General features: G+C 50.5%; 1 protein-coding gene across 1 annotated transcript; it reads left to right on the forward strand.

Annotated features, from left to right (window-relative positions):
* The first annotated feature begins 645 nt into the window (after positions 1-645).
* On the forward strand, positions 646-26,174 carry FKBP1A (FKBP prolyl isomerase 1A). Its single transcript, XM_044455668.1, has 5 exons — positions 646-794; positions 929-976; positions 23,936-24,048; positions 24,680-24,842; positions 25,205-26,174. Exons 1-4 carry the CDS (start codon positions 758-760, stop codon positions 24,806-24,808), a joined length of 327 nt encoding a protein of 108 aa, XP_044311603.1. The 5' UTR covers positions 646-757; the 3' UTR covers positions 24,809-24,842; positions 25,205-26,174.

The raw sequence follows: 26,174 nt of genomic DNA on the forward strand, positions 1-26,174 counted from the left end.
GTTCTGCAGGACACCATTCTGTGCATGGCTAGGCAGAAAAAGGCCTTTAACTCCCAGAATGCCCCAGGCAGCCATCTTGGCCAGGGCATCCTGAGAGCCAAAGGCATTTTTTCCCGGCTCAACTCACACGGGATTACTCCTTCAGGAGCCAGAATGGCGAAACTGAGCTCTGCTTTTAGTCCGTGCCTTAAAATTTATGTCAAAATCACGGGCCTTGAGCCCCCTTTCCCTGACCCCCGGTTTTCACCGGGCAGGGGCTGGTTTGTGTCTTTGACGTGGGTCAGGCACGGCCCTCTCCTGAGGGAAAGTCGGCCCGCGAACTCCCGTGCTCGATGAGGGACGCGACCCGCCACGGGCGGGAAAACGGCGCGAGGGAAACGCGCCAGGCGGCCGCGGGGGGAGGGGCCACCGCCGCCCTCGCGGCCGCGGGGGGGCCGCCAAGATGGCGGCGGCCCGGCTGGCACGCGCGCGCTCTCCCCCGCCCTCGCTCCCCGCGAGCCGCCACGCGCGCAGCCCGCCGAGCGAGGAGCGCGCAGGCGGGGCGTGGCCCCGGGGTGGGGGAGGGCGAGTGAGGCGAGGATTGGGCGGGGCCGCGCGGGCTCGCCGGGCCAGGCCGCTGCGCACGCGCGGCCCCGCCCCTTCCCTCGCCTTCTCCGGGCTGCAGGCGTTGGTGGTGCCTTCGCCGCTTCGCCGTCGACTGCCTCGCTTGCTCCTCCCGGTGCGGATCGGGGACTGGCATCGCCGCGGGCCGGGCGACATGGGCGTGCGCGTGGAGACGATCGCCCCCGGGGATGGTGAGCCGCCCGCCGGTCGGGGGCGGGTGGGGGCACGAGCAGCCGGCAGCCCCAGCCTCCCATCCTCCGTGGGGTCTCGAGCCCTTCCCTTCTCCCCCCCTTAACGGCCTTTCTCTTTCTGCCCCCCCCCGCAGGGAGGACCTTTCCTAAGCGCGGGCAGACCTGCGTGGTGCATTACACGGGTGAGTCCCGGGGGGGGGGGTGGTCGGAGCCGCACGCACGCACTCTTCGCGGGGGCTGATGGGGGGCTCCTGCTGAGGGAGGGGGATTAAAAGAGGGGTGCGTGGGCGGGGGGGCCCGACCTGTGTTCCGTGGGCACGCGCGTGATGTGGCCCCAGGATGGGCAGGCGTGTAAAGCCGGCGCGAGTGTCTGGCGGCTGGCACGAGGATCCTTGGGGGGGGGGGGGCGGGCCGTGGAGTGGGGTTCTGCCTCGCTGGCCCTCCTTCCCTGAGAAGCCCGAGGAGGTGGCTGGGCTTATCCCCCCACAGGTGGAATGCAGCCTCCCCCCGACTTGGGCCTCTTTGGAATATAACTGCTAGCATCCCCCAGAGACGGTGGCAGGTACGGTCGGACACATCTGGAGGCCGCCGGCTCGGCGAACACTGGTGTCATGAGAAAGGAGCCATCTTGCTCTTGAAAAAACCTGTTTGCGATAGGGAGGGGGCTGCCTCCTCCCTCCCCCAGCTTCTAGGCTGCCCCCCTTTGGGCACAGTTACAAGTCCGCCTTCCACTCAAATGAAGTAGCTGTGATTTTTTTTTTTTTTTAATTTGGAGTGATGGAGCATAACTACTTGACAGTTGGTGCTACTTAGGAGAGAAGGGACTGAGTGCACGTGCCCCCAGCTAAGGAGCTTTGTGGCATGGGTCATCCCTGTGCAAACCGGTTGTACAATTTCCTTTCCCCAAGCCACCCTCTGCCACTGGGGCTGCTGAAGCAGTGGCAGATTCCCAAACAGCTGTGCTTTCAGTCTGGGCAGAAATCATCCTGTTAAGAGGAAGATATAGCTTAGATAAGCAGTTGTTGCCTTTTAATACCTTAATTTTGTCATAAATCTTGTAGCTTCTGGCAAGCACCTTTGGCTGAGGTTGGTGTCTTTTGCAGGATGTATTTCTCCTCCCTTTGCTGCAGTTACACCATTTCTTTTCCAGCCGCCTTTTCATTTCACGTAAAGCTACAAAAGGCGGCTCAGTTTTCTCCTTGTTTGGCATACTTTGGTTCCCAAGTAGTCTTATCCTGATATTTCTGGACCCAAATTATTTTTTCCAGTCAACTTACTTTCTTGTTGCTCTTACTAGGATTGTTGGGATACTTAAAGGATTCCCATCCAACGTGAGAAAAGAAACGGCCATTTCTGATTTTTAGGCACTAAACAGCAATTAATTAGGAGCTGCTTCCTTTTCATCCAGGAAAGGGCTGGACTGCACCCCTCCACGTTATTGGGGAGCAGAAGATACTTCTGCAAGTCTCTTCCAGTTATGTTGGGTAGCTTTACAGTTATATGATGCCATCTGCACTGTCAGATGATTATGAATAACATAGGCAGGTTTATCTATTAAAAATCCATCAAGGTGGTGTAGAACAATTTAAGATAATAAAACAACAGTAAAATCTTAAAATCACACATTTTGGAAAGCCAGCTTGAAAAGATGAAGTCCATCTTGTCTAATACAGACTACTCTGCTTGGCAGTGGCTTGGTCTTCAGGTAAGAGGTATTTTCCATCACCTAGTGCGCAAAAACCTCAGATGGTTCTGATCGTGATGACAGAACTTTGGAGTGGTTACTAATTAATTCTGGATGAGTTCGAACACAGTCCTTTGCTACTTCAGACAGAAAAGGGCCTGCAGTGCCCTCACGCCCCATAGCTTGCATTGAATTGCACTTCAGTGGTCTTGGTGGATGTGCTCCTAATGTGGAGCCTGTCAGCAGAAATGGTACCTGCTCTGGCTAGATCTGAGGATCCTGGTAGAGCTTCTCACTCTGCAGATGCAGGCGTGCGCACAGCCGACCCCACAGTTCACTGTCTTGTGCCTCCATGTGTGTTGGAACTTGTTATGGCAATGCATCACTGCCTCTGCACCAGGCCGTTCCTTTGGTGCAGTTCAAGGAATCTAATATTGGCAAGGCATGGGAACGTTTTTTAAAAAAAGAATACCATTCTTAATTGCTACACCTGAGGCACCTGAAGAGAACATTTGTGTAGCAGAATTAAAGGAGCTTTGCCTTGCCTCATGTTAATCTGTTTTAGCAAATTTTGGATCTGTACTGTGGCTGTGGGTGTTGCTTCAAAGGGTCCTGAGACTGAAGCTGATGGAAGGCTTACCTTCTTTGCTGTGCACTCGGGGGAGTGATGCTTTGCGGTGCCTCAGTGTGTGCGGAGTAATTATTTGTAAGGGTTAGACTTCTCTTGTGTGTGTGCCTTTTCCCTCTAGTGGCAACAGCCTCCCTGATTTTGAGGGTGGTGCTGGATCCCCTCAAGTGTGGACTCTCACCTTCTTAGCTGATTATTTTTGCTTCAAAATCTGATAAGGGGCTGTGTGGACCTGGAAGCAGGTTATCCTGCCTGTCAAGGGTGCGCATTTCTAGATGGGGCTTCATCGTTAGGAAAAAGTGAAGACGATTCTCCAGAAGGGCTTGTTTCAAAAATGAAAGTGAGCACATAACGCACGTACCTGCCTGCTTCTGTCTCTCAGAGCTGCTAAGAATTGCGAGTGGCAGGCTAAATTCTTAGTTCTGACCATGATGTATTTGTGGGTGGCCTGGGGTTGCAACACTGGATTGGAGGTCTCCTTACACCTCCTTGCACCAGGCACGAAGAGCACCCCCTCCGCATCATTGGCTGGACACAGAGACGGTGAAGGGGATGTAGAAGAGACCGTATGTGACACGGCTGTAATTTAGGGGCAAAGTTGCAAGCTCCTGTGCTGGGTAATAAGCTATGCAGCTCTTCTCGTATGGCAGTTTTACACCAGTAGCTGAAGCTCTTCACAGCAATTTAGTGGTTTAGGGCAGCTCTCTTCCATGTAGCATGCTCCTGGTGTGTTGGGCTATGGGTTCCATCATCCCCAGCAGTGGCAATAGTTGTGCGTATCGTCCACTTGCACACCTGGCTTCCAGCAGGTAGCATGGGGCTTTCAGAGCAGTAAAGGTACCTGATTTTTCCTTGTAGGGCTTGCAGCTGATGGCAGGGCGAATGTAAAGTGTGGAAGTCTGGTATGCTTTGACCACGTTGCGCAGTAACAACAAAACTGTGTTCATGGCCAGTGCTCTGCAGAAATAGGTGGGATAGCCTGATGCTTAGCAGAGCAGTTGCTCACATGTTTCCTGTTCTTAGAGGTTGTGATTTAATTTCTGTACTGTCCAGTAGCCAACGCTGTCACAGGGAATTGTGCTTAGAGAACAAAGCGATTTGAATATCTCATCTCCCTCCTACCTGAGGACTGCTAGCATCCAGAAAAATTCTTCCGCCATCCCATCTCATAGGTTTACACTTCAGGGATGAAGGAGGCAGTTGACAGGTGCGGCAGCTGCGCTTTCAGTCTAGGGAGAGAAATCTTCTCGAAACCCTCAAGGTAACATGGAGGGGCAGCTTCTAGGGATTGTAGATAAGGGATAATCATGTTGCCTTTTCTAGCTCCATTGTAGCGATGGAATTAGAATCATAGAAGAGCAGAGTTGGAAGGGGCCGTGAAGGCCATCGAGTCCAACCCCCTGCTCTTGCAGGACACCACCTTGCACCATCCCACTCAGAGGGCTGTCCAGTCAATTTTGGGTCCCTAGGCTGAATGGTCCATGGTGACTGGGGATGGTACCCCTTGCATGTTTGCGGGTGAGGAGAATCCCTGTATGAGCAGTGGACAGAATACTTAACTCTAATTCAGATTGCCACCAAAAGTTGGCTTTTACCTTTGAAGAGCTGTCCTTGTGTCTCTGCTTTCCCCATGGAGCAAAGTAGCCCCTGGCCTGGCATTACCCCTGGCCATTTCCCTTCTTCCTCTCTGCTTTACGTAGCTGTGGTGCAACATTGGTGTCGATGTGAAAGGGGAGAAAAGGGTTTGTGCATAAACAAAGCCCCTCCCTCCCCCCCCCCCCCGCAAAGCCAAGCAGCCACCCATCTGCGGCTCTTCCCTTTCCTGCCGTCATTGGGTGGGGAGAGGAAGTGAGGATGGGCTCCCCTTGGCTGCCGCTTGTGCTGACAGGAAGAACAAAGGCCTGGCTGGCTGGCTGGGGATCAGGAGGCAGTTGGTTGGGGCAGTGGAGTGGCCAGTCCTCTGCATCCGTTGGGCTGGGTGTATCGGGGGGGTGGGGTGGGGGGGGACGCGGGAAATGCCTTTCTGGCATCTCCCTTGCATTTTGCATTTGAACCTGCTTTCTTTTAGCCAACATTGCTGTGCACAGCTCAGCTGCTCTTCCCCCAGGATGGATTTCTTGCCCTTTCTCAGGTATTTTTGTACTCATTTGCTTTCCTGGCAAGAAACAGTGACACGAAAGGCTAACTTGTCTTGAATTAGTGAGTGGCATTAAATGTGAACTGGGTAAGGATTGCTTCATAATGTACTTCTAGAATGCCAGATGTCAGTGTTCAGTTTTTGAGAACAAATTCTTCAAAAAAGGAAAAAGAAAAGAGACTCAGTGGGAAAGGCTCTGCGTGCTGTTTTTTCCATTTTCGTCTCTGCAATCTCAGGAGTTATCTTCATAGCATTCATTTTCTACGAGGAATGCTAGATTTGCAGAGTGATTAAACAGCAGCAGAAAAACAGTAAGTGAAGTCTGCTCATGGCTTTTAGTTAGGATGGCCCCATACTACTCCAATATCAGAAGTAGCTTTCTTTTTCATGCCAGTTGCCAGGAAACATGAGTGGGAGGCAGATACCGTGGCGCTCGTGTACTTCGTGTACACCTGATTGGCTACTGAAAGAAAGGATGCTGGACCATACAGGCCTGTGGCCTGACCCAGCCGAACCGCTTCTGGTTCTTTTCCTGGTTGCTGTCTTTCACTGGTATCTCTCCGGTTCACCATATGATCATCTCCTCCTCTTATGTTTGGCTTCTCTGTTGCATTGGGGCATGTCACTTACATTACATTAAACAGAAAAATATGTTTTAATTCAAATCTTTCCTCCAAGTTCTACTTAATTTCCCTTTTCCTGCTTGCTTCCTCTCTGTCTTCCCTCAGCCCCTTCTTTTTCCTCATGTGGCTTTGCCTCTGCCTTCCTTGCCCTCCACTGAAAGTGGATTTTGACTGGTGTCTTTGACCTTTCTGCTGCCTGTGATCCCACTGATCCCTGGTTCCTGGTGGATTTCCTTGTTCCCTTAGTCTCAGTGATTCCCTCATCTGGTGGTGTGACCTGCCTGAATCAGTTTTTAACACCACTCTAGCAGGAAACTCCCTCCTTCCACTCTTGTTCCCCCTCTGTCCTTTTGAATTAAATACGAGTGAGTGAGTGAACCGACTGGCTCCCCATTTCCTCTTCTTTCTGACCATGTTGCCTCTCCTGTGTCAGATTTTTCCTTGCAAGCTGCTCATGCTAGGGACCTGGAAAATGATACATGGCTTGTGTTCTGTGAAGGTGATTACTTAATATGTGGCTTGCCAAAAAGTAGCACTGGCAGTGTACGTTGGTGGTACATGCATCAGGAGGGCCTGTGTTGATACCTGTGTCCAGCTTTGCTGCTCTGCTGCTTGTTCTCAGCTGAGCGGAGGCTTGCGTGAAAACTCGTGCGAGGCACCTGCCCCACAGGATGCAGCTGAGCGGCACATTCGTCTTCTCTGGGGGTCTGTGGGATAGCAGCCGGCAAGGTGGGCCCCCTCTGTGTGCGTGACCCTTGAGCAGCCTCGCTCTGCATCGTGGGAGCTCAAGGGCTTGCAGAGTTTGCGTGGCGTGTTGCGGGTGGTGGGCGTTCCAGCAGCAGCTCCAGCCACCGCCTCGTGGTGCTCGGGCTGGGCGAGGCGAGGCATCAGCAATACCTTCCATGCTGCCAGTGTGGAGGCGGCTGCAGGGGGGCAGGTTTGGTGTCTGCAGTGTTTGGCGTAGAGGCAAGCTTTCCTGTGGGAGCTGTTCTCCTTCTGAACGTGTGAGCTGAAGCCATTCCAAAGTTCTGTCAGAGATGTTTATAAGCAGCAGTGTGAGATTAACAGTGGCAGCATTTCAGGAGAAGACGCTTCTGGCCATGATAGGTGACGTGTTTGTCTCCCAAGCTGGTATACTTGGAAAGCACCTGAAAGGGAATCTGCAAAGGTCTGATTTTGCGTTAATTGCACTTCTGCAGACAGCTTGTCCAACTGGCCCACTGGGGAGAGGAAGTCCTTTGCTTTTTCATAACGTAAGTGGAGGTAGTGTGTTAGATAAGAGTGCTGCTAAAAGTACAGCTGCACCAGAGTCTCCAGTTTCGACCTTCAGGTAGAAACCATTCATCTTGCTGGGGCAGACGTTGTGCAAATACTCGTGCAGTATTCTCTGATAACAGTCGCCATTCTCCCACTGCTTCCTCCTTGGACTAATCCCATGAGTGACTTCAGCCAGTTGGGGAGTGTGGTGGTGCTGACGTCGCAGTGCTGTGCAGCCAGTGGGCTATGGCCACATGGTGGCAATGAAGGCAGAACGCGTGCATGTGCAAACCTTTTTTCCAGTGGGTGCCAACATTTTGGAAGGGATCGTTCCAGGGCAGGCTGCCTGGGCTCTGCCAAGGGACACGCACGTGCCGGCATCTTGACTCACCTGCAGCAGCACATGTGCAGGTGCCGGAGCATTCTCTCCTCCCGCATAGATTTTGGTGCCAGCACGGGAATATTCAAAGGCTGTCTGTGCCATTGAGAATATTGCTGAGGGGAAAGGAAGGCTTGCAGCTTTTTGCACAGCTTATGCAAGTGGACTTTCCACTAAAGTGCAGGGTGGATTTGATTTAGAAACATAGCAACAGAATGAGTCAGAAGGGGCCTCCTAGGCCATCTAGTCTGACCCCTGGCTCCAACTGGCTCCACTCATGACATGTGCATGTCCAGCCTGTCCTTGAACCCCCTCGCTGGTGGGGCTTCAACCACCTCCAGTGGAAGCCCATTCCATACCCTCTGGATTCGGTCAGGAAGTACTTCCTGGCATCCACCCTAAATCTTGGTTCCCTGAGCTTTGCTCCATTGGAATGTGTCCTGCCCTCCATTGCAGGGGGGGAAAGGTCAAATGATTTAAATCCCTGGTCAGTAAGCCTAGATTTAAATCATGATTTTCTACAAAATTTGCGGGCATGCCTTCCTTATTGTAGGTAGAAGAACTTTATTAAAATATTCCCAAACTGGGTCTCTTTTATGGCCTGCTGCCATTACAAATTTTTTCCTCCAGGGGAAGATAAACCTCTGGGCTATTATTAAAAAGATCCGAAGATCTGAACCTCCACTCAAAAGGTTTCACTTTGATTTTTACTCCCTGGCCCTTCCTCCTCACACTTGGTTTCTTGTGCAGATCTTTTCTGCTGCCAACAATCTTCTATTCATCGATTTTTTTTGGAATTTAGCACGTAAGAGGTAAGGGCCTGATTCTGTGTACATAGATTTGCAAAGGAGCAATGGGATTAAGTTTTCCCCTCAACTCTGTATGTTTATTTTATAACATTTTTGCTGTGAAGAAGAGGCATGTGATCTTTGTAGGCACAAATTCACCGTTTCTAGAACTGTGAAACCAAGCATCTGTGACAGTATCTCCTAGATAGAAAAATTGCCCAATAATCTTACAGTACCTCTGGAAGAGCATGATACTATGACTGGATTAATGGAATTCATTTACCAAAAATTTTAAACATTGCATGAATATACAGCCTCATGCTACATAATTAAAAACTAGTCCTTATTTCATGATAAGTAACCTTTGGACTATAATGTATGTTAAACAGAAAACTATCTTTAGATAGATTTTTCCTCAAAAAGCATTTTATCAAAATCCAATTTAAATATAAAAATTTAAATAGAAAATATATAAAATTTTAATTTTTAAAATATAACAATTAAATAGAAAAATTTAAATAGAAAAATCCTTTTCTATTTTTTTTAAAAAAATCACTGATTTTTATCTACCCTGTGCTGGGTTTTAGTTAAAATAGATAATTTCCTCCTACCCTCTTATACTCGGATTTGTGAGGTCGCTCAGATTTTCATGAGTGGTACCTCAATGGTCCAGTTTGTTCCTAACTGCTAATCACCAGCTTGAGAACAAAGAAGAGAAAAGGCATGCTGGATCAGGCCAGTGGTTCCTCCAGTCCAGCACCTGCTCGCAAACAAGCTGTGCACAGGGATTGTTCAAGCAGGAGGGATGCAAGGGCTCCAAAGTCTCCCAAAGTTCTTCAACATGCTACCTCTGGGAATGGAGGGACTCCGGGCCTCACTGGAGCAAGTGCCTCTTGGCTTTTTACTACTCGTTCCTAATTTAGAAAACAACCCAGGAGTTCCTTGATTGTGTTTTTTGACATGCAAACCTGGACCTCTGGGGTTTTGAGGCAGAAATATCCCAAACCTTAACAAACCTGGATTGTTTTCTAACAAAGTAGAACTGAGGAACAGTTGGGAAGCACTGTGCTTTCTTGCTCTTGTCCAGTTTCAGCTACCTATGGCTTAAAGACCCTGTGGTTGTGCATTATGTGTGAACCAGGCCACCCAGTCTTTTCTGGGGTGTTGCCTGGTTATTTGCTGCTTGTACTAGCCACCGGTACTGCACTCCCCTTTCAGCTGTTTGAGCCCTTAAAACATTTTTATCCCAGCTAATCAAAGCTTGAGATGCCTTTCCTGAATGTCAATTTTCTACCTGAAACATTTCACCACTGTTAAAACCACTGTTAAAACCAGCGTAGGATCAGAGCACCTGATACCAAGCTTGGTCTGTGGGTCAGAAAAGAGAGACTTAGTTCAATAACTAGGATGGTGCCTTTACTCTGTTTTGTATACATGTGTGAGGGTCAGGCAGAAAAGAAGTGCCCACCTGAGGCCACTGCAAGGCTCGATTCCAGCTGCACAGCCCACCTAGACCAGATGCGCTGGAGGTGTGTGGGCTCCCATTGGCAGCCTCTGAGACCTGGGCTCCTGGCATGGCATCCGGCTACCTTGCGTTCTGTGGCTTTTTCATGCTGGTGGAGGTGTGGGCAGGCCCTTGTCTGGGGTCACCCATGCGGACTCTCCCTTGTTCTTTTTTCTGTGCTGTGATCTTCCAATGCTTTGTTGCAGGGGAACGTTTTTCAAGCAAGGTTTTGGCTTGTTGCAACATTTTTATTTTAATTGCAACTGCACGCTGCCTTGACGGTCCATTGGAGAAATGAACAATGGGACATAAATGGATTTATAAAGAAGAAGAAAAAACCATTCTGGATAAGTGGTTTTGACTGATAGGCACCGTGTATTCATTTTTATGTAATCATTGTTTAACATTATTATTTCTTGCCTTGCTCTGGTCAGTGATACTCAGTGGATCTTCCAAATAAAACTTTTAAAATTAAAAACACTCTGAAATAATAAAACTGCAGTTTAAAAAGATTGGCAAAACTGTGTCAGTGAGATGAATGTTTCTGAAGTGGTTGGAAAGAGTGATCGCATTGCTTTCAAATTTAATTTACATGTAGTTGGAACATTTCTCCAGAAGACTATCAAAGATAGATTTTATTTCAAAAGAAGGAACTTTTTTTCAAAAATGAAGCTATGGGTGTGTGGAGGAAGTTATAAGGGGAAGTCAAAGGAAGGTCAATTTCACTAATGAGAGAGTTACTCAAATCACAATAACAGAAGTTCAGCTTGAATGAGTATTGCAGGTCAAGAGAGGTGCTACAAAGACAGTCAGTCATCTTGGTTAAATAAAGCAACTGGAAAAAAGAAAGTGGCAGGTTTGCCCAAAGAAGAAAACATAAAGGAGCACAAAAGTTGCACAACAGTAAAGGATGCAGGCAATAATACGAACAGGTTAAGCACGTTGCTAATAGAGCCAACAATTTAACAGTTCTCTAAATATAGTAGCAGAAAACTGTCTGAAGATGAAGTTGGACGTTTGGATGATAAAGGAATTAAAGGGGGGGATTTTTTTGTGTCTGTTTTTGCTACTAAAGGTGGATGGTAGCTACCTGTGCCTGAAATGATGCTTAAAGGAAGGAAGCCTGAAGAACTGAGGCAAACAGTAGTAATGAGAGATGATATTGCGGCCCCATCGGCGAGGGTGTCCAAGGACAGGCTGGGCGTGCACATGGTGGGCCTGCCGTGAGCGGAGCCGGGGGTCAGACTAGATGGCCCCTTCTGACTCGCTGTGTTTCTATGTTTCTATATTTTAGATGTACGGACAGGTTAAAAACAACAAATCATGTCTTTCCACTTAACCTTTGTGTTTCTCGAGGACTGGGAATGTTCAGTTTAAGTCTGTTTCAAAGCAGGGGATCTAGGAGGGAACTGGGAATTTATAGGCTGGCTTGTTTAATGTCTGCCCAGTCAATGGGTGGGAGCCTCGGGGTCGAGCATCTGGACCAGAGGCACACTGTGTCTGTGCTGCTCCGGAGGTTTTGCCGTGTGACTGCCTTGTTCCTCTGGGTCTCTTGGGGAGAGTGGGGGGCTAGAGTGCTGGGCGTGTGCATTCCTCATCCTGGGGCTTTAATTCTACCAGCTGGGGCTTACAGGAGGTGTAGGCGAACTTCCTGAGGGTATCAGGCTGCCGACTCCCGACTCCTCGTCTACCCAAAACACCGTGTCTGGGCATTCTCCCAGAGGTGTGTGCCTCCTTCCCAGAGCCCCCGCCTTTCCATGAAGCCATGATGGCACGCCTGCCTTATTCTCTTTGTGTTTATATCCTGCCTGTCTGCCAAAAAGACCATCTTGCAAAAAGCAAATTAAAATGGATTAAAACAACATATTAAAGTACAATAAATGGCATCGTCTGTCGTCTAGGCCAAATGCTGCCGAGGCTTCCTTTTGTCTTTGCTTGTTAAACTAGATGAGGTTCAGCATGGTTTGCAAACAGGCTGTCATCAGATGACGGCGAGCTTTGCATCGCGGCTCTACCTGCGCCCTTCTGCCTGCACGTCTTCTGTCTTGGAGCGATGCCAGGCTGCGCAAACTGTCAGAAAGTTGTGCGGCCTCCTCAGCTGAGTAAGAGGGCACTCTCAGAAATGTCGCACATTCTGTCCGTTCCTCCCCAGAGTAAACACCGCCAGTGCAGGAAAGCCCTTTGCTTTTCCAGCTGTGGCCTTTAGTGGGGCTTTGGGCTGCCTGGGAAGTACTTTGCCGTGTAAGGTGATGCTGCTTTCTAGCTGAAAGGCCAGTAGTGTGACCGGGATGTAAAGCTGCAGCAAGAGCGCTCGCTCTTGCTCACTCGCTCGCTCTCTTGGGGCGCTCCTTCCTCTCTGCTCTGAAATTCGGAGCGGGTCGGAGTGCCTGGGCTGCTGCCGCCAGTTTGTATATTGCCCCATGTGGCTCTGGGAGGGCAACCTGCCAAGTGTGGTGAAGACCCAGTGGTTGTGAGATGCCTGCCCTTCTTGAAGTGGGGCCTGTTCTTCATTCACTCCCAACTTTCATGTGCACGACTGTTTCCTAGGTTACAAGTGCCGCTGGGGCTGCAGCTTCTCGCTTTCTGCAGCACGTGGCTTTCTGGGTCTTGGAGTCACGTTCTTGAAGAGCGTGGGGTGCAGCAGCTTGTCGAGTTTTGGCAGGAGTTGTCGAAGCTGCAGTCCTGTCCACGCTTCCCAGCATGTAACTGCGTTGGAGACTAAGCTGAAGATGTAGGGTATAACCTTGAGTATGTTTGAACTTTGTAACCTGTCCAGGGAGCCTTGTGGATAAAAATCCAATCAATCAAAATATACCTCAGACGCATAAGTAGCACTGAGCTCCCTGGGCCTTAGGTAAAGGTTTCCCCTTGGCATTAAGTCCAGCTGTGCCTGACTCTCGGGGGCGGTGCTCGTCTCCGTTTCCTGGCCAAGGGAGCCAGCACTTGTCTGCAGACGGTCTCCGTGGCCTTGGGGCCGGCATGGCTAAACACTGAGGTGCACGGAAGGCTGTTGCCTTCCCACCGAGGGGCTTCCTCTTTATCTACTTGCAGTTCCATGCTTTCGAGCTGCTAGGTTGACAGGAGCTGGGGCGGAGCAACGGGGGCTCCCCCATCATGCAGGTACGAACCGCCAACCTTTTGATCAACAAGCCCAACAGCTCAGTGGTTTAAGCCACTGTGCCACCCGCGTCCCATAAATTAAATAAATAAATAAACGAACCTCAGAAGCGTTAAGTAGCAGTGAGCTCTGTGAGCCTCCCATGCAGTCGAACAGACTTGGGCTTGAGCCGGCCTTCCACAGATGGGTGCCTTGCATACGGGTTGGTCTGCAGCCGCTCTCGCCATTCGCAGGCTGCACAGCCAGTAGCTGCTCAAGGCACTTGCCACTCTTGCTTCCTTACCCGTTGTGCTGCCCAGAGTGGTTCCCAGGGCAGCTGTTAAGTTGGCTTTGTGGTTGCTGTTCCGTTTAATTAGTGTAACCCTCAGAAAGGTGCATCTATAGATAACTCACAAGTGTCCCAGGTCCTGTCCGGACTGTCAGAGGCTCACATGCTACCTTCACTTGTGTATATAAGCTGCAATTTTTGGCATGCTTTCAGAATTTTTTTGAGGTTTGCAGGCAGAAAGGACATGGATGAATGACAGAAGATTTATAGTAGGATTTATAGTGAATTGCAGGGCTCTCGGGAGGGGATTTCAGCTGTGCTGTTCTCGTTTTGTAGTTCTTAGACGTGTGTGCTTACACCCTTTTCATTTTATAGGGCCACCCCAGTAGCTCGTTAAACAAATCTTAACAAAGAAAATAAAGGCCCAGCATTTTGCAGGTCATACTGGATTTTGCACTGGTGGAAGCTGCACGCTGCATTATTCAGCCCTTGCTACAATATGATGTATTTCCTGAGGGAAGCCATAATCCAGAGCAGTGATAAAATAGCCGACCGATAAAAATGAAACATAAACAGCTAAAGATGGCTTGGATAAAGAAAAATAGGTAAGAAGGAAGCTGCAAAGAAAACTTCCCTGAACAGGGCGACTTTTACTCTTTCTTGAGAGATGCTGCAAGATCTTCCATGGGAGAAAATTCCATAAAATTGAGGGGCTGGTCTTTTTACCCAAAGGAGGCTGGGGAGAGGCCACCTCGGTACAAGCGCCAGTTTCCAGAGGGGTAGCTGTGCCACTTCCTTACAGCAAGGACAAAACCTTGTGATGCCATAAACTCAGCTGCCTTTGCTGTCGGCCCTTGTGAAGGACAGCCTGCCTGATTAGGTGCATCAGAGTGTGTGTGATCAATATGCAGGCACTCCCTTAAACAGGTGGGGCGGCACAGAGATGAGATCAGTGAGGATGGGTATGCATGAAGTACAGACTGTCAATCATTTACAGCGGCCAGTCACAAGAGGAGGGGGGGTGAGGCACTAACAGATACCCTTGCTTTGCTAAGCTAATTAACACACCTAGTATGATTTAAACAAAGAAACAAGCCTTTGCCCCCCTCCTCAGGCTGCAGGAGTTAGGGTTGAACTTCCTGATGATCTGGGCTGGAATCTGCGTTGAAGTTTCTGTTTAAAAATAGGCACTTCATTTAAGGCTGGTCACAAGGTGTCCTGGGAGGTTGAAGTGTGCCACTACTGTTGGTTTTTTTTTTTTAAATTTCTGATGATGGATTTGTGTCGATTTATCCATTTTCATCGAAATGCTCTGTTTGTTGTTGTGCTGCTACCTAATTATGACATAGATTGCAGTGGCAGATGAGCAGGTGTATGGAGCTACCTGATGTTGCAGGTGGCATTTTGAGGGCCTGTAAAACTGTTGCCAGTCTGGACATGGGCTCATAACATAGGATAGATCTGTTGAAGGTGATGCGTTTCTGGTGGGAATGCTTTACATAGGAGTAATTTTGGATCCCACCGCTGCGGATAGAGTTGATATTTGGGTCAGGTTCCTCTGTCTGTACCTCTGTTAAATAATCTATTGTGGGTGGATCCTTGTTTTAGGTTGGGAGACTGGTTAAGCTGGCCATGGTCTATGAGGAGAGTGTCCTTGTCTGGAAAGAGCTGTGGATCATTGATTATCTGAGTGGCTTTAGCAGGGAATCATAGGTGATATCTGCTGTCCTGTTTTCTCTTCTGGGCCCGTCCTGCAGCAGATGGTTCTTGGGGGGTGTGCTGACTGTTCTGCTTTTTGTCCCTCACCCTGATGTGTATTGTTTTCTGAGATGGGCCTGTTACAGGGTGTGGCTGTAGACAGTGGTTCTTGTGATGTGGAAACTGAAGCATGTAAGCACATTCAGTGAAAATCCAGGTGTTTGTGTCCATTGTGTAGTGACTGGTCTGGGTTCAGGTTGATGGTACCTAGACGATCAAATCCTTTTGTCATATGACTCCAGATAATAAAGTGGTGGGTGAGCCTTCGGAAGAGAAGAGGCTTTTAGGAACAGGGGCTGGAAAAGCCTCGTTCTGGATCATCAGTGAAGATGTTGGCTTACTGTGGGCCACTCATCAATACCTGCAGCGGCGACGTTGATCTGGCACTTGTGTTCTCTGCGGAGATGCTCTCGCAGTGCTGATCCGAAGAAGTGGCAGAACTCTGGGGAGCAGGTAGTTGCTATGCTGTGCAACCCCCCCCCCCAAACAAAACAAAACAAAACGGGAGCAGCTGGCTGAGACCGAGCCCAGAGGAGTGTGGGAGGGGCAAGTGACTCAGGTGGGAGTGGTGCATTCGGAGATTGGTTGTCAGGCATGGGGACTGATGGGATGCGTGCCACCCATGTAGGAGGGAAAGGTGGAGAAGCGTGGAGACCACATGCATGGCTGATCCCAAGACACTCGGTGCCAGCACGCCCAGTTAGTACTATGAAGTAACGGCAGGAACCGGACCAAGCTGCATACAGCTGCAGAGACTAGATTTAAGCCCCGCCACAGCTTCAAAGCCAGGGAGGCTCCTTTCAAAAGAAGGCAAACACTGAGCTGAGGTCAGAAAGGCCTCCTGCACGGGAACGTGTGAGCAACGTGTTGCAGGGACCGTCTTCCTTTGCTTGGGGCCTTGATGTAACCCTAGGCCTTACCGAGATACAGGGGAATTCTCTGGGCTCACTGAGCTGCTGGCCATCGGCCATAACAGGTGTTGCAGTTTCTTGTGCTGGTCCTTTGTTCAACAAGCCGACCACAGCTTTTTCAGCATGACTATTTGCATCTCAGGTGCTAGGCAGCAAAGGCTTCCTGCTCTCCAGAAGAGGCAGGGCGGTTTGTGAATCAGTCTTAATTCAGTTCCATGGCTCCCTTCTAAGTTCTCTGTCCCTTATCCCTGGACCCCGCAAGGGACCTGAGCTACAAGAACACTAGTCGAAACTAAGCCAGTGTCAGCATCAAATTCCAGCAGCCCAGCAGTAGTTCACTGCTTAGACTGTAATTGTCCCTGGTCTGCCAAATTCTCGCACTTTCCTCCTCTCTGCAGCACAGCTGCTGTCCTGGAACTTTGCTTTGTTTAGTCTCCATCGCACAGCGAGCCTAGACTATTGCAGAGTTCAGATGCATGTGTGAACTGGACAGTGTAGAACAGCGAGTCTGTAAATAATGGCAGCTGAGAGTTGGATCACTGTAGCTTGATGGTGTTGGCTTAGCTCTATGAGGGAGACAAAGGTCTGCAGTAAAGTCGGAATCAAAATCTGCAGCTAACATTTTAAAGAGCTTTTAAAAATATACCCCCTCTCTTTTGTATAACTTTGAAGTATCTGGGTACATATATATTTATGGAAGCAAATCTGCTGGTCTAACAATTCCATTGGCCAGCAAGGACTGTTTTTCATCACCAAGTTAAGGGCTACTTGGATATTGCAAAATGATAGAATCATGGAGTTGGAAAACACCTTACAGGTCAGTGGGACCACCCCCTGTCTCACTGCAGGTTGTGTTGTGCAGCTGTGGGCCTGCCTAATCTTGGCCAGTTAAAACTGCATTGCATTGTAACTGGAAACCAGTAAGAGGCAGGCTGGACAGGTGCAGCAGCCTGCTTGCTCTGCATGGCGCATGACTTTAAACAGGACATTCAGTCTATTTTTCCCTGCTGTCCTCCAGACAGGCATTTTATACTTCTGAAATAGGAGTCGGTAGCATCAGGATAGCCGTTATAAATGAAACTTGCTGTAGTACATTAGTGAATATCCCTGAAGCGTGGGCCTTGCCCTCGATGTGCGCAAACCTGTCAGGTGTCTATCACAGTCTTGCCCTTTTTTTTTAGGGCCTACAGTATGCCTGGAACTTCCCCATGTATCTTGTTCTCGGTCAGCTCTGTGGTTAGCAGTGTATTGACAAATAAAAAATAATGACTGTCCCATGTAATTAATTCATCCTCTTCAGTGGTCTTGGGAGACATACTGCCAGCGCTTGCGAGTTGGATGGGAGCGTCTGAAGGGTCTAGGACTGCCGGACGGCCTTCCCGTCGTGGGTGTGAAATAGATAGTCCATGTCTGGGCAGTTCATTTACAGAGCCGTGTAGAGGGCAAAGCAAAGGATTTATGTCAGCTCTGGCGCTTGCTTGTAAAACGTAAGATGTATGTGTACTTCCGAGTGTGAGATGCAACTGGACAGCCACCTGAGAGGGATGGTTTAACTTGGAGGCCTGCACTGGGCAGGGGGTTGCACCCAGTGGCCCTCTGGCTCCTTCCAGCTCTGCTGTTCCATGATTCTTAGCAGCCCTTACAATATCTGCATATAGGAGGTCTGTATTCTCATTCCCACATTTCAGGCAAGGCCTTTGGCCGAGTAGGTATGCAGCTGACCTAGGCAGAAGGTCTCAGAGGTGAGGTTCGATCAAAGGACTTCCTAGTTAGTTCTTCACTCTTAGCCACAACAACTCTCATGCACGACTGCGGTTGAAATGCTCTGCATAGTTTCTGAAGGGTGCTGGGTTCTGCCCAGAAGGTGATGCCTTTCAGTTTCCCTGCCCTAGAGAGAGAAGACAGAGGCCAAGGAATTGGAATCTGCAGTGGAGAATAGGATGGAGGGGAAAAGTGGTTGTTGGAGTGGTGGGCAAAGGGAGTGCGACACTCGTGTGGTGCGCAAGCTGGGCTTGCTGCTGTCTGTTGTTAAGGCAGCGTTGTGGGAGGCGCAGGGTTTTCCACGCGCGAACATGGTTGAGTGGTGCTGGCTGCAGTCGCCTCCACCTTCTGCAGCTACGGTTTGGAGTGCACTTTCCGCAGTCAGTGGTCTTGGCGAGCTTGTGTCGCTTTCAGAACGAGTGGCCTGCAGGATGGAAGCCATTGCCCGTTGCGCATGCATTTTTAGCTGCAATGTTAGGAATGGAGATTCATTTCCGCTGCCACGTTCAGCCCTGCACCGGCGCTAAATTCCCTTGGCTCTGGGGGTGTAGTTGTCAGATCATCTGCTTAGCTGGACTCCCTAACTAGCATTCTGATGAACGTGTCCTTCAGAGTGTGGGGATGGACCACCATGCCGCACCCTTGCATCCGGCACATGTACGCTAAGTAGCCATTTTAAGTAAAGCGGTGGCGGGGGAAGAGGGATGAAACGAAAATGGCTGTTCTGAGGATTCCAGCCACCACGCCACCAGCGTGTCTGCCATGCTGGCTGTCTGCTGTGAGTAAGCGCTGTTCCCCCCCAAGGGCAATACAGAGCTTTAGTGTGCCTTCTTGCCCTTTGTATGCCACCCCCATTAGTGGAATCTGTTTTCACGTTGGTTTTGTGCTGGAGGCAGTGATGGAAATATTCTGGACTGGTTTTCCAAGGAAAGGCGCAGTCTTGTTCCGTCTAGATCTAGGCTTGCCCATCTTCTTGCAGAGAATAATTTGCTGAACAGTAGCTGTGTGGTCATTCGGTTTGTGCTTAGGGTGCTTATTATATCGTGTGTGGCCGAGCACAGTAAACTGTGCAGATTTCCTCCAGCCCAGTGTTTTACAGGCAGATAATTGGCCACCTGCTTTTGGAGTGGGGGCTCATGACAGAAGAATATGGAGGAGGACAGTGATTGCTAGACTTGATTTATGCCGGATTGAGAGAATCCGTGGCAGGTCTGAGAGCTGGTACTAGTATTTCCTTAAGAGGGTAGGGAAAATTTTTGAACTACTGAAATTACCTCTGCCTTTAGGGACTCATCAGTCATCAAAGCTTTTGGAAGGCTCTGTTGGTACAGAGTTAGGTACCAATATAAAGTCCGTATATAGAACGGACTTTATAGAGCATTTTTTTCTTATAATATATCACTAGAATCCACAAAGGCTTCAAGGTGCCTTGGGATTCTCCCCCCCCCCCCTCGGGTGATTAGCATGGTTGGCCCCTGGAAGCTATCCCCAAACTTTTGTATTATTTTGTGTTCCATTTATATAGCCTTATTCCGTCTCCCTAGTTCCAAGTTCTTTTCATATTAACAAAAATGTTCTTACTAGCAGTTTGCTTGCTAGTAAACCTCCAGCGTGCACTGAACGCTCTTTCCTTCCCAGCTGTGTGGTGTTCCAGTTTGGTGAGCACAACAATTTCCTCTCTGTCAAAGATGTGTTGTTCTGTGGTTTAGGTAGCAATTTTGGTTGCTCGCTGTCTGTAACATTGCTGTAAGGTTTCGCTGGGCTCTTCAAGTAAACACTGAGACGTGTTCTTGATGGAGAATTCTGGTATGGGCAAGAAGCAGCTGCCCTTTTGCTGCTGTCTTGCTCCAGGGAGATCATTGGACATGGTGGGACATATTCCGTTGCTCAATTAGCAGATGCCAGACTTACTGGCACGTGGCTCTTCTTCCTGCCCAGATAATGCAGGCCGGCCATCCCTCCCTCTGCGCTTGGAAGGTCCACAGCTCAGTGGTGGAGAGCCTGCGCTGCATCCAGAAAGTCTCAGATCCAGTCCCGGGTGGGATTGGAAAAACTGCCTGGAACGGTGCTGAGCAGCTGGCACCCAGTGACTAGATTCTGCACAATGGGCTTTGGCGCCTGTATTTTAAAATATTCAAGCTTCGGCTGCAGCTTGGCAGATTGCCCAAATCTGGGCATTGGGGGCTGTATGAGGGTTAAGCAGCCCTCAGTGTAATCCTGCCCATGAGTGAAATGAGGATGATTTGACCTTCACACAGCCCATGCAGCCAGGGTTCAGGTGACACAGTGCTCCAGAGCTGGAATAATCACAGTGGCTGTGGGCTTTTGCCACACCCACCATCAGAGTTGAAGATGCCGGGCTCCATGAGCCAGTGGTGTGACTCGTATGTGTTGGCGGAATTTGGATTAGTCCATAAAACAGTTGCTTGGCCAAATGCCTCTGCTGCTTTTCCTTTCCTTTGCTGTCTCTGCTTCTGCTCCACTGTTAAATGCTCTGAACTAGGAACCTGAGTGGTCTTGTGCAGGTTGGACTGTGGTTTGCAAGACCCTGAGTTCTTGGTGGGGAGTTCCAGTTCTTTCTCTAGATATGGCTTGGAGAATCAGTGGTGAATTTGGAGACTGGTAGAACCATGACGCTAAGAAGAAAGACTTGTGGAGATGGTGAGGGAGAGTGATTCTGAACTGGAAAAACGAACGGTGGCTTTACAGACACTGCTTTCTTTGACATATATCAATGATCTGGAGCAGATTAGAGATGGTCTAATTGTTACTCTGACTTTCAGAATTTTGGGTATCCTTGTTACAAACGATGCCTCCTTCTGGTGTGGTCAGCTTGAAGTTTCCTGGGGACAGGATTTGTAGAGAAACCGTCCCTGCAGCTTACTAATGCTGAACATTAGTCAATGTCAAAGGGCATTGAAAGTGAAAAGGAACCTTGTAATGAGTGGAGACTGGAAAGCGCAACTCATTCAGGAAGGAAACAAGAAGTTGCTTCTTGGTGCAGAAGAAGCAAAGATTGTAAATATGAGAAAGAAAGATCTCCCCGTGACTGTGAAGAACAAAAGCGGTCACAGGAGGCATCAGAAGGAGAGCTTACCTTGAAGAGAAGCAGCATAAGGTGTGTCAGCAGGTAGAAGAGGCGCTTTGACAATGTGTTAGGCGATCGCAGTGACACCCAAAGCTTTAAATCTGCAAACCATTTAGAACTGGAACTTGGGGCTTCTGCTGAAGATGCAGGTAAAGGTTGTGGGGCAGGAGCAGGTGGGCGCATTTAGCCGTCTCCGGTGTTGTGCACACGGACAGGCCAGTGGGGGGGATGCTGACGTGGGCGATCTCTCCCAGGCAGTGCTTGTCCTACCCCAAATACAGAGCAAGGGCAGGCAGCCCGGAGGCCCTCCAGTTGCAAACGGTCCCCGGTCCTTGGCCTTGCTGGCACTGGCCCGTGGGAGTTGTGGCCCCCGGTTGCCCTGCTGTAGAGACAGGAGGGCTGGAAAAATGTTGGTGCCTTGATGGAAGGGGACGGCGAGCTGTGTCGCTGGCTGAAAGCTGCGCCCAGTGCTGGGAGAGGCCCAGCCATATTGTTCAGTTGCACTGAGAGCAGCGCACCTTAAAGGAAGCCAGAAAGAGAGGCGCAGGCACAGGAAGAGTCGGCTGGTGCGGAATGCATCTATTTCCGGCACCTGTTCTTATCTTGTTGGCTCAGTTACTTTTTGCGGTGTCACCGTCTCTTGCTGCGACTCACAGTGAGCCCTGGGGATTTCTGCTTGCTCCTGGTAGGAAATGCTTGTCTGAGCTGTGCAGCTCCTGGCTGCTGGCAGGCGAAAGGAAATGGCTGGCCCTCCTTATTTATTTTATTTATTTATTTAAAACATTTTTATGCCGCCCCCATCGCAACAAAGCCTCGGGGCAGCTCACAACAGAAACAAAATACATAAATAAATAACAATACAGCAGTGAAAAAGTTATTTAAAAACCTCCGGTGCATCTCGGCTAAAAATTTAAAATCCTACAAATACAAATAATTTAACAATTAAAATAAGTTTTAAATAAAAAGGTCTTAGCCTGGTGCTGAAAAACAAACAACAACGGTGCCAGGCGGACCTGTCTGGGGAGCACATTCCACAGATGGGCCACCGCCGCAGAGAAGGCCCTCCTCCGGGTACTTTGCTTCCTGATATCTCTTACAGGAGGGCCTCTGCTGCCGATCTCAAGGGGCGGGAGGGCAAATAGGGAAAAAGGCGTTCCTTCAGGTATCCGGGTCCCAAGCTGTTAAGGGCTTTATAGGTAATAACCAGCACCTTGAACTGAGCCCGGACTTCAAGTGAAGCTGGTAGAGGACTGGGGTTATATGAGTCCTTGTCAGCAACCTGACTGCTCTGTTTTGTACCATCTGAAGTATCCGGACTGTCTTCAAGGGCAGCCCCACGTAGAGCGCGTTGCAGAAATCCAACCGGGAAGTAACCAATGCATGCATCACTGTCACTAGGCAGTTGTCCTCCAGGTAGGGACGCAGCTGATGGATTAGCCGAAGCTGATGGAAAGCGCTCCTCACCACCGCTGACACTTGAGCTTCCAAAGTCAGCTCTGGGAGGATCACTCCTAAGCTGCGGACCCTGTCCTTTAGAGGGAGTGCAACCCCATTCAGGACAAGATCCAAGTCGCCTACCCAGGAGTTCGAACCACTCACCAGCAGGACCTCTGTCTTGTCTGGATTGAGCTTCAGTTTATTGGCCCTCATCCAGCCCATTACCTCGGCCAGGCACCGGTTGAGCACAGCCCCTGCCTCACCTGGATTGGTGGAGAACGAGAGGTAGAGCTGGGTATCATCAGCATACTGATGATTCCGCAGCCCACACCTCCGGATGACCTCTCCCAGCGGTTTCATGTAGATGTTGAAGAGCAAGGGGGACAGAATGGACTCCTGTGGAACCCCATGGATAGCTGCCATGGCGCAGAGCCATAGTCCCCCAGCACCACCTTCTGGAATCGGCCATCAAGGTAGGAGCAGAACCACTGCCAAGCAGTGCCTCCTACTCCCAACCCCCTTAGCCTATCCAGAAGGATACCATGGTCGATGGTACCGAAAGCCGCTGAGAGGTCCAGGAGAACCAGGGACGCACTTCTCCTGTCCTTCTCCCTGCACAGGTCATTGTACAGGGTGACCAAGGCAGATTCAGTACCGTACCCGGGTCTGAAGCCGGACTGAAATGGGTCCAGATAATCAGTCTCATCCAAGAGAGCTTGGAGTTGTCCCGCCACCATCCGCTCCAGCACCTTGCCCAGAAACGGGATGTTGGCCTCCGGTCTATAATTGGCGGCCATCTCTGGATCCAGGGACGCCTTCTTTAGGACTGGCCTGACCACTGCCTCCTTTAGAGGGGCAGGCACCTGGCCATCCTTCATTTGGTACCGCGATGCTATTTTCAGATTGAAAATGAGGGGACTGCCTTTTGCAGTGGTTCAGCTCCTTTGGGACGTCAGGTTTCTCAGCAGTAGGGCAGGGTTATCCTGTTGGGTCAGGGAAGAGACAGTCGTATCCCTTGCAATGTACAGATGCGACGTGTGGCCCCTGGAAGTCCCACCAGTATCTTGACGGCTCCCTGCTTCCCTTTGCCTCTCTGTTCAACACAGCGATGGCACTTCTTGCTTTGAACACTTGCTAGACGAGTGTCCGTGAATGGCACCTCAGTCCAGGCAGGGCAGAGTGGATAGCTGTGCATGGGGCCAGTTTGTGCATGGGGAGGTCCCTCCCCACACCCTGCGGAGCAGGGGCCGGCTGCAGTCCCGGGGATTGGATGTGGCCGGGACACGCTCTCTTCCGGATCAGGCAGCTCTGCCCACTGGGAAGGAGAGCTCCTGTCTTGCATACCTTGCTGATCGTCCTCTTTAGTCGAGCACAGTAGGCTTGTAAGTGGGCGTGCCTTTGGAAACTTCCCGGCTCTTTGAAGAGTTCAGTGTTCTACTTCCCACAGCACAAGCAGCTTCCACCAAAGGGGGCTCGCGCTCAAGGAGACTGTGGAGGCATCTTCAAAGCCAGCAGGTGTCTCCATAGAAACAGAGCGAGTCAGAAGGGACCTCCCGGGCCATCTAGTCTGACCCCTGGCTCCATGGTATCCACCTATTGTGCTCTAGTTACTGATCATTTCCTAGCCAAATGTGATTATGCAGAGCCTGCCTCCTTTGTTTCCGCTGCCACCTGTCTTGCTCTTAATTCTTAAGAATATTTTGAGGAGTCCATTTGTTTGCCTTGCTTGCATAACCATTCAGGAAAAGGGCTTAGGTATGCTCGATGTGAGATGACGGGGACTCCCTTCTGCCTTTTCAGGTATGCTGGAAGATGGGAAAAAGTTTGATTCCTCTCGCGACAGGAACAAGCCGTTCAAGTTTGTGATGGGCAAGCAGGAGGTTATCCGCGGCTGGGAAGAAGGGGTCGCCCAGGTACGTTGGTGCAAGCTTGGACTGCGGAGGGTGCCAGGAGCTGTGGGAAGCAAGCAGTGCTCGACGTCCTCTGGCGGCTGGAAGGGGCTGCGTCCGTCTCGAGGGGGGTTTCCCGCTGGAGGAGTTGGGTGGCGAGGGAGCGCTTGGTCACAGAACAACCGCCGTCCGCGCAAGCGAGGCATCTGGGGGAGCCGGCTGAATTGCCCACTGTGCCCACTGGTTTGTGCATCAGTCGCGGGGTGGATTCAGGTATCCCCTTCCCTGCCTCGTGGCAAGGCAGCGGCGACACGGACCCTGTGGGGCACCTTCTCTCAGCTGATCCAGCAGGTGCTTTTGGCTTTGCTGACTGCAAGGGCCAAGCTAGTTCTGGGTCGCACCTTCACTGTTGGCAGCTGCTTGCCCTGATGGAAGGAGTCGGGGGGTGTAAGCAGAGAGGTGAAGGAGGGGCATGTGCAGAGTGGCCTGTATGTGGCCTTGAGGGCTCTGCTCGCCCACAGCCGGGATCCCCGGGAAGGCTGCCTGCCCGGGGCTTCCCCGTGTCCTCGCCGCACGCTTAGCGCTGGGTGAGGCCTTGGTGGGCTGGTGATGCGCAGAGGGCCCTGCATCGAGTGCTCTGCTCTTGCCTTTGCAGATGAGCGTCGGCCAGCGGGCCAAGATGATAATCTCGCCAGACTATGCCTACGGCTCGACCGGGCACCCAGGAATCATCCCACCCAACGCCACTCTAACCTTCGACGTGGAGCTGATCAGATTGGAATGACGAGAGGGCTGTCCTCCCACTTCCCTGCTCTGGGGTAGGTGATGGGCTCGGGGGGCTCTTGCGGTGTTGCCCCGAGGCCTGCGCCTGGGATCATGGTCCGAGGGTGGCGCTTAGCGCCACTTGGTGAGGCAGGCGCTGAAGGGAGCTGGTTTCCGGGTCCATCCCTCCGATTGGCACAAGGAAGGCAGGCATCTCTTGCCCCAAGAAATAGCAGCGGGAGATGGAGAGCTGCCTGCCAGAGCCAGTTCCTCGATGAAGTGGCTCCTCGGGCGTCGGATCCTCTCCCCTCTCTGGATCTTGGCACTGCCTCTGCCCTGCCCTTTCACGGCCTCACGTGGCCCCTCCCTCCTCCCTCCCAGCGCAGGCCCTGAGGCAGGTTCTCTTTTGTCTGAACAGGTTTGGCACATGGAGAAATCCAGAAAACTTTGCTTCAAGATGAATGCACATGAATTTGTATGGAGCTTTCCCGGCTGTCCACTACACCATCCACCCCGATTTGAATGTTTTGGGTCACTTGGCTCTGCTTTTGACTCTCCTTCCTTGTTTTCCTCTGATTTTTGACGTTTTCAGTGACATGCTGTAGCCTTCAGCTGTCTTGTTTTGGTTTTTTGGTCAGGTTCTTTAATCTTATTTTTGTTGGGGGGGTTTGATGTAGATTAAGTTGTGTATGATGGAGCATTATTAGTAAGTATACTGATTGGTTCACATTATATAGGAATAATTGCTTGAAGGCAAACGTTTTTGTTTTGTTTTGGAAGTATGTATTGTATTAAATCAATTTGCTGCTGCAAAGCCATACAAAGCAGTTTAAGGAGCTGCTGAGGGCTGGATAGCCATGTGGTCACAGGAGTTGACGAGGTTCTCTGCCTGAAGCTTGGGGCCCCCAGGGACTCCCCGTGCCCTCTTTGCCGCCCTTTTGCGGAGGGGGCAGCTTTCGCACTCACCTTGTTCCTCCGGGGCTGTTCCGGTCCCAAGTCAACGACTCTTCCCCCCTGGCAATATTGTGCTGTGTGGCATTTTCTACTGGATCTTCAGGATATTTTTAACCTTTAGCCGTCTGAATTTTACAGCTAGCTGAACCCAAGAACTTTGAAGGTGCTGTTTAGCATGGGGCGGAGGGGTGAATCCACGCCGGCCCCCCAGCCGCTAGTGCGGACAGAGAGCGTTCTTGACCAAGATCGGATGCTGGTCATCGCAGCTCGCAGCGGCCTCTGCGCCAGCCCCCTCCCTCCCTCCCTCCCTCCCTCCCTCCCGTGTAGTGCGTTTTGGTAAGAGAATCGCCGCGGCCACTTCCTTCACCACCACCATCACATAAACATAGAGTTTTATTATTGCAATAAAAATGCTTTATGCTGGCTTTTCTCAA

This window comes from Varanus komodoensis, unplaced genomic scaffold (genome assembly GCF_004798865.1).
Source record: "Varanus komodoensis strain SLA01 unplaced genomic scaffold, ASM479886v1 scaffold8, whole genome shotgun sequence".
Lineage (NCBI taxonomy): Eukaryota > Metazoa > Chordata > Lepidosauria > Squamata > Varanidae > Varanus > Varanus komodoensis.